The 8,892-nt window shown below is 33.5% G+C and overlaps 2 protein-coding genes across 2 annotated transcripts; one reads left to right on the top strand and one right to left on the bottom strand.

The window, feature by feature from the left end:
- Positions 1 to 500: 500 nt before the first annotated feature.
- Positions 501 to 4,229, bottom strand: LOC115445823 (succinate dehydrogenase assembly factor 2-A, mitochondrial). Its single transcript, XM_030172281.2, has 3 exons — positions 3,991 to 4,229; positions 3,262 to 3,394; positions 501 to 1,103 (listed from the first exon to the last, which is right to left on the bottom strand). Exons 2-3 carry the CDS (start codon positions 3,318 to 3,320, stop codon positions 833 to 835), a joined length of 330 nt encoding a protein of 109 aa, XP_030028141.2. The 5' UTR covers positions 3,321 to 3,394; positions 3,991 to 4,229; the 3' UTR covers positions 501 to 832.
- A 2,439-nt stretch (positions 4,230 to 6,668) lies between these two features.
- On the top strand, positions 6,669 to 8,830 carry LOC119192005. The gene is made up of 5 exons (XM_037445857.1): positions 6,669 to 7,061; positions 7,444 to 7,577; positions 7,933 to 8,097; positions 8,172 to 8,271; positions 8,465 to 8,830. Exons 1-5 carry the CDS (start codon positions 7,022 to 7,024, stop codon positions 8,620 to 8,622), a joined length of 597 nt encoding a protein of 198 aa, XP_037301754.1. The 5' UTR covers positions 6,669 to 7,021; the 3' UTR covers positions 8,623 to 8,830.
- Positions 8,831 to 8,892: the final 62 nt, after the last annotated feature.

Here is an 8,892-nt window from a genome sequence, read left to right as displayed (position 1 = left end):
CAAAATACTATATCCATAAACCGCTTGAAGTTAACTGACTTCATTCCATCTAAAGCACAAACATTTAAACAGCGAAGAAAGATAAGATTGTGGGTTGACCTCTGACGTACTCATTCATAATCAACACAAATTATAAAATATTACTCGATAACGCAGTGAAACTTAATCAAAATAAAAGATTACATTGACAATTATTTGTTTTGTAAGTGGATAGGAGTCGATGTGCGCACTAATGCGAGCGAGCCGTTCCAAACGACGTTTGATCGCGCAGCTCCTTGCCACAGCGGCGCGGGGTCGAGCGAAATGCCTGTATTAGGTCACCGAGCTATGGATGCTCATACACATTTAAATGAATATGTTAATACCTTGGCAAATAAATGCTTATTTACGCACGACACCAATTTACATTACCAATTATTCTGAATGATATTCTTCATTTGAAGAAAGAAATATATTTCAAATAATATTATAAGTTGGTACAACTAAAATAATATTCATTCTTTTACTTTACATAACTGTTTTATTTGGCCACCACTAACAATTTACCAATATTTTTATTTTCCTACATCTACAAAAAGTCCAATACTATAAATCGTTAAGTGATAATCTAAACAGAAATAACGAGTTAAGAAGTAACTTAAATAAAATGTTGATATCAAAACTATCCCGAATACATTAATGTATGTACATCTAACAACTTCACAGATATACAATATTTGTTGATAAAGTGACTAAACAATTAATTTATTATAATATATCTAATACTTCGAAACATGCATTGCAAATACTGCTATCTAAACTAAGACACTACAGGCGCGATCGTTATTGAACTTTAGTGTAGGTCAGGTTGACGTAGAGCTGTTCTTTCTTCATTCTTGGCATGTCTCTTTAAGAGGTTCATAATTTCATTATCAAACTCTTTGGGAGTTGGTTTTTTCTCAACGATCCAGTAGAAGATGTCCCAGTCGTTACTTGGTGAGTTAATGAGGCGGTCATACATCATAGTCTGCTCCTCAGAGAAATCATCTAAATATTTCTTGGCAAAAGTGCTCAGCAACAGATCATTTTCTAACATTCCCCTTTTGCGCGATTGGTAATGAAGTCTGAAAACATAAAATAAAATTGATTGTTTTCTTTTCTTTCTAACCGAATGTCGGCAACGGCGGCCAATCTCACCGGAGATCAGCCAAATACGCAGGACATATCGTACCTTCGGTGAGACGAGGGCACATTTGTTAAAAATTCTTAAAATGAATATGCAAATGAGCCTTAAAACATCCTTTTATTTGGAGGAACAAAGTCAGCCACCAAGTTCAGTTTTATTTCGCAAGAGGACTATACTACCTTTATCACATTAGTGCGTTTTTTAAAATGTATTGGAGCGTCAAAATTTCAGTCAGTTGCGGCATTGGCCACGCGCATCCAATAGTGCTCTTGTCTTATCGAAGGTACAATATTATAGTGAACAAGTGTGCGTGATACACAGGTCCAATCTCTGTTCCTTCACTCGCAGTCCGATGAAACGGCAATCCGACATGTCCGGAGAGATTTTTACACGCACAACGGTCGGACTTGCTACAGTAAGTGCGGCAAAGGACCCCCTCAACATAGAACATGACTGAGAGGGAACAAGTGCAGGACCAACGGCTTCATGTGCTTTTCGAGGCACCGGGTTATCTCACGGCTAACTTTCTGACTCCGAGCTGCGACTGAGTAATTTTTTAAGATGGAAAAACCCATCCACAATTTTTTCGAACTCAGGACCTCAGGGTGGTAGTTGTACTCGTATCGTGTACAATAATAACTACGCTACCGAGGCAGTCATAATAATAAAATAAAAATAATCCTTAGGAAGGTTTAATAAGAATATTACGATAAAATGATGAAATATGGTTAATTTTCAGTTATTCATTTTATTCATTAGCTCATAACTTTTTCAGTGTGACTTATTTCCCGAATAAAAATTGCACAGTACATTTTTTGGGATTACAAGTAACAAATATGACCTACATCCTGCCCAGGGTCTCAAACTATATCCATGCGGAATTTTATAGGAATCTGTTCAGTAAGTTAGTTAATGCATTCAAATAAACGGACAGATATAGCGGCGAGGACTTTGTTTTATAATATGTAATAAGTTAAAAATAAGAAGTAACATTTTGCGCTTATGGATATAAATGGATGGAATTAAAACAAGTGGATTCTTGTATTGATAGATTTGTGATACCTATGTAGTATATACAATATTATTGTTTAGCATGCCCTAACAATGGGTCTAATTTATTTTACTTACTATACTCTTTGAAGTCATACTTTAACCTTTCACATGTATTATAATGGATATAATTGTATGTAAAAAATGATAATATTATATTAATTAACGTCATTCAATAAAGTAGTGACCAGGGGTCAATCGTCGGCGCAGTGGGGACTGTGTGCTAATAACTAACAATCTGAGGTACCTTGATTAAAGGGGACAATTTTATATGCCAAATATACATATGGTATAGATACAGTGTATTAGTTCCTACATCGGTTAACTAGATAGCCACCCTCATTAAGAAAAAGGCTGCAATACAGAATCACACAGGGACAATTCTAACCGATGTCTTAGTGCATCAAGACACCTGTGGCTGTCCCATTCGTATTCAAAGTTTATTGTACTCTACAATTATTTTATACAAAAGACACTACATTTTAATAGACACATGACTTAATCATGGACCTGTTGGGCATGGCAAAAGTTCAAGAGAGGGAGAAGTTATATAATTTAGAATAAATAATAGGTACATGTTCCATGCATGTACATATTATTTTTTATTAACTTACAACTAATAGAATTTTAGGATATGCAGCATTTCAACTTACTAGAAGCTGCATATCAAGATTATATTTTGTCTTATGTAATAATAACTGGTGAACCTATGGTTACATAGCCATAAATCCCAATCCAGCGGAACCCACATATATTTGACATAATTTAAATATTTTTTTTAAATAATATACTGAGTTTATTTTTAAGCTATTGCCATATTTTACATTAAAATTACTTTACTTGGTTTGTTAATGTAATCATTGAGTATTGATTTTAGAAAATAAGCAATTTAAGGAAGGGAAGTATCCCCATATTTAATTTTCCTAAAATCAGTAAATGAATATGATCCAAATTTCATCTTGTATATCACTCCTTAGATATTAATATTAATGCCATACAATCCTGTAACCCTTATAGTATGTAATTATAAGCAAATTATTTCTAACCTTGCCTTACGCTTCTCAAGGGTTTGAGGTTTGTCTACATCATAAAGAGGAATTTCCATGTAGGTGGTGTCCACTGTCCCGCTGTGTTGCTATAGCACCCTACACTTTGCAGTGTCCTTAGCACATTGATAGTCTGAAAAATAGTTTTTATTCAGATCAAAGAAGATATTAACATATGAGCAAGTTAAATAAATTTACATGTAAAAAATGATGTCCTCAAAGTAGATCCACCAATGTCAGACAAACATGTCTACAGCATGATAAGAGTTTAATGGTGAATGAGGTTTTCAAAGACATAAATAATTCCCCTCCTCGTTTGAATTTAGTTTTATAGGCGGCTATGCATCCTTCTTCTTGCATATAAAAATGCCATATCCAAAAAGTAATTTAACTCAAAGAATTAACTTCATAGCATAATATTTCCCAATGAATATGTAATAAAAAATAGGAAAAACAATTAACCACCCAACAAAATAGGTACTTCTTTAGCTAGGAAATATAAATATTATAACATAATATTACAATAGAAATGAATATCCCATGGTTATATTATTTAACACCATATCTAAATGATTGTCCATTAATAAAGATACGATGATCCGTACGTTATGCTATGAAAATTATTTCTAATACTTCTGTAATTATATAATAACACAATTGTAAAATTATTACCACAGGTTTTCAACATTTTTTAAAAAATCTTTGCGCTTCTTTCATTATGGTACTTACTGAACATGTAATCCGGGGGCGAAACATCTTGATGTGATTTACTATCAAACTAGCAAATTGCATAAATTCTATAACGTTAATTTATCTTCCTATTTATTTTTATAGAACTCAACAATGTGATGGAAAATAAAAGACGCTTGACAATTGACAGCAATCAAATGTAATTGACATTTACAAATGACAGGCTGTAGGCGACAGCGCCCAGCGGCAGACCCCAGTGTTACCACTTAAACCTAACCTAGCGGATAAAAATATTTTTATAGAAAGTTTAAAGTTTGTCTACTGAACATAAATCACGCACGCTGAACGGGACATCAGGCGAAAAGTATCACATCATGTAACTCGCGAATTGTATAATCCAATGTTTAATTTTTCAAATGTAGTTAGTACCCGACGGATTTTGTATAGAAGTAAGTACCTACATCCATTACGGAGGCATGGCAGTGGGGCCGAGCTGAGTGAGTCGCTGCGCGCGCCGCATCATTGCGAGCCGGTTATACATGACAATGGACGCTAAGCTTAAAATTTTATGATGAAAAATAAAAGCGGTTCGTACTTTGACAACCTAAATCTGCGGGAAACCTTAAAATGTATAAAAATATTTTTCATGGTTAGTTTATTGCCTCATAGTGATTTAGATTTAATTATTTGTCTAAATGAATAAATGCAAATAATCGCCACGCAGTGTGCAGCCGACCGGGCTAGAGTAAGTGAGTCAAAGAGAATATAACCTGAAAGTGAGCTCGTATAGTTACTAGCGGTCTATAAAAGATGTATACGTGTTTAGTGACTCCCGCTCTAGATAATTAGTCTATGTTTCCTTACATTATTGGTAAAAAAAATTCAACAATTATTCAATGTTAGTTTTTACACATTTATTAAATATACTAGTATGAAATAGGTAACTCACAAGCGAGTCCAGGTAGATTTTTGTGGATTGTTTTCTACGGCCTAACTTGTTACCAAATTTTTTAAAGCCAATTTTTTAACTTCATCGAAGTAATTTGACAGATGGAATGTTACCAGAGATTTACAATATATCAGGATGCTATATAATATATATAACTATTAGTATATTGTAAATTAATAAATATTTAACTGACTGAAACACTGCAAAGTAAATGCTTTAACCACACGGAGAAAAATGATCGATCTAGTATTTTTGCAAAATATATTTAACCTTATTACTGGTAATTTAGACTACAGTGACTTTAAATATTAACGTACCAAGTCGAATCCGACGAAAAGCGCGTATACGTATGAAATTTGGTGGAAAGGGAAGCTGTCAAATTACAGTAATATTGAAATGTGACGTCACCTAGTGCCACCGGCCATAAAATTGCGTGAGTGAGGAAAGGACAGCGCGTTATTCCCACCACACCCCACTTTTGCTCACAACAATATTTCGTATATAAATAATTGCTTTATTTTTCAACCAATTTTGATGCTAATTTCACAGAAGAATTTCTTTTTCATATTACGTTTTGTTACATGTAAACTATGGAGGGTAGAGGTAAGGAGCACCGTCTGATATGGAGGGGAACTCGAAAAAGTGTCCAGGATTTGCTGAAAATAGAGTTTCAAGTACTTACCTACCACAATAGCGCTGGCGTACGAAAAACTACGATACGAATGTGCTTGCTTTAATAGTGAGTGAAGTAAGCCAAATGAACAAATTAAACCTTTTCATGAGTCAAGTAGTCAATAAACCTTTCTACCAATGTATATTCAATAAGTTTAAATATTTATACTCTTTACATAAAGTAATTATTTCAAATTTTGCACAAAACGCTTTGACACTTGTTGCAAATGTAAATATAAATAATGATTCTGTTTACGCAATTATTTAAATAATTAACATGAAATTCTTCATTCAATTTTTTCATTAAAATTTTATACTATGCGATCGCAGCGCCACCCTTATTTTCCCTGTTTTGATGGACAGTTTTTGATACACTGAGACGGTGCTCCTTACCTCTACCCTCCATAATTTAAACTAATAAACTAAACCAAACATAGGAAACTAACCCATTCTTTGTGCTTATTACTTACTGTAAGATAGACACTGCAAACTTAGGTTTTAAAAATCATAATGCTCAGTAAAAACCTACACTGGCGACAATGGTTTTTCGAGCCATAGGTAACACAAGAATGCACACACACTATTGTGCACCGCAAGAAATAGACACCCGATACACCTAGTAAATGCAAGTAGTTTTAACAAGTGTATATTATGAAGTATACTACTTATAATATAACGGTGATGTGCGTGCATTAGCTTATATAACTATTGTGACTATGTACAAGAAAGACTTGGAAAAAAATACAAAAGAAGTACTGAATAATTGATGACAAAAAAGAAAGCCCGGAGTTTCTTTCTGCCTTTCTTCTTCGGGTAGTCATCACTTAGGTAGCTAGTGAAGGCTGGTAGGTTAGCTAGGTTAGGGCTCATGTCCTCGCCGGTGAGGATCGCGGCGCGTTACCCTTCTATTTCCCCCTACTTGCCAGCCCGAGCTGGTTACTTCGGTTTGTACCTTGTCTTTTGTATAAACTTTATCCCTAATTTAAAATCTCCATAGTTATATAAGTAATTTTAATAGTTTAGAAATAATAATTATTCTTATTCTTTGTTTTGACGTATCATAAGTGCAACTTTGTTCGCCTACGTGATAAATAAAGTATTTTATTTTTATTTTATTTTATTTTTAATTATGTGTGACGTCATACCTACAAGCAAACGCACATCAGAAAAGCCACTTTATAGCCACCATAATATTTTGTCGTAATAGTCGCTGTTTCTATGGTTACTAAATCCCAAACAATAACTAAGCGCACATTGTAACGTAGTGACTATATACTCTTTGGTGCACTTTATTTTTATGTCACTAAATGATTTCAATGTTATTATTCAATATTGTTATCAAATGAATATCAATTCACTTTAGTTTATTTATAGCACATAATAAGTATCGTCAGTACTTGTGTTAGATTTGATTTATTTGTGATGAAGCACAAAACACTTACGTGTTAAATGATGATTCGCTTGAAAGACTTTATTATATCAACAGTGGGTAAGATCGATTTTTATGTGTTTGTTAAGTACGTACCTATATTTCCTTGCACAGTATGAACTAGGTATAGCTCATTTTTCCTTTAAAGAGTGGGAATCATTAGCAATCATTCCACATAATACTAGTCTGATGTGAATTAGTGGCGTGTTCTCGCGGCGTAATCTTTCCTCTTCAGCAAAATAGGTTCACTATTATAATAAGTAATCAACGATAGATAGAATAATTGCATTAGGTACCGAAAATTTAAATGATTTTTATTTACTTAATATGAATGATGCTGGTTATTAACTCTCATCAATATGAATATTTGTAGATATTTACACTTATGTGAATTATTTATTGGAATATTCAGAATGAAAATAATATTTTGTATAATTTCCAGAACGCAGTTTCAACCACACAGATTTAAAGTTACACGTTCAACACGAATATGTATTATCTGATTTTTTAAACAATTCTCAATCACTCTTGATTCAAGGTTTCATTGCTGATAATGAATTACATTTGTATAATGAAGTAAGTAACTTATTAACTATGTATCTACTGGTGTATGTTTTGAAGGAATCACAAACGTTGGGTAAAATTAGCCTATAGGCTGCAGTGCCGTAGCTACGCTCCTTTATAAATCCATAAAAATAACTAGAACAAAACCAATGTTAAAGTAAAAGAGCTGAATTTGCAGCTTAGTGCCGCGCGACCGCATCGCGGTTGCAACACGGCAGTCGTGCATGCCTTTTTTATATGGTTTAACTTTGCCGCGTGACCCCAAAACTCCTGCTATGTTGCAGACGCGTAGCTTAGAGGTGTCCCTATTTTGCTCAATTTGTAGTAAAACAAATTAATTACGTAATTGATTTCTGTTCATTTTCAGATACAAAAAAATGAAATAAAATCTGTAATATTTTATAAAACATCGGCTATAGCACTCACACACGATGATTTCGTAAAAGACGTAAATATTATAACTTTATCAAGTAATGCACCTGAATCATTATATCAGATTTTAAGGACTGTCTATACTCCTTTGCTTGTTAAGGTAATAAATGAGTCATAAATAAAGACTCTGTGTCATCTGTGCAGTAGTATTTATACATTTACCTCTTATTTTAGGATGACGACGTGCATTCTAATAAACTACAAAAACATCTGTCTGATTTGGAGTCGGTTTTAAAATTGTTGTCTTATGGTAAAGGACCCAACAACACGAATGGTATGGATATTTTTAATATATCACCCAATCAATTGAAGACAAGTCGAACTCTACTCGTAGAGTTTAACTTAATGTTACGCGAGTTTAGTCTTTGTTTTGCTACTATTTTATGCAACATTAAATGAGCTATATTTATATCAAAATATATTATTAAGCTCATATTTTGTTTTACCGACTCTTTTTTTTTTTATAGTGATATTAACCATTGAAGATGAATTGGAGTATTGGAAAACATTGGGCGACAGAAAAGATGTTTCTAAAAAAGAAAGAGAATCCGCACACGCCTTTTCAGAATTATTTGAAGATATTTGTCAAGAACTCAGGTTTTTTTACAATTTTTTATACAGTTAAAAATGTATTCTATCAAATTGTAACACAGTAATGGTACCTATAACTAAATATTGTGACAATTTTAACATACCATCACATAAAGTATTTATTCGTATTTTTATCCCAAAAGTGTTAGGGCATAGCGTATAGTGCGTGCAAGTTTCATCGAGCTTAAATTCGTCCCAAGATGTGACAGGGCGTGCCTAGCCTGCCTAGCGTGCCTAACGTGCCCATAGCAGGAGGAATGTGAATGTTTTACACTTCTGCCTGCCCTTGACAAGGGATAAAAGC

Source organism: Manduca sexta, unplaced genomic scaffold (genome assembly GCF_014839805.1).
Source record: "Manduca sexta isolate Smith_Timp_Sample1 unplaced genomic scaffold, JHU_Msex_v1.0 HiC_scaffold_2222, whole genome shotgun sequence".
NCBI classification, from domain to species: Eukaryota; Metazoa; Arthropoda; class Insecta; order Lepidoptera; family Sphingidae; genus Manduca; species Manduca sexta.
The sequence above is the reverse complement of the archived record's forward strand: the minus strand, read 5'-3'. Positions and strand labels throughout refer to the sequence as shown.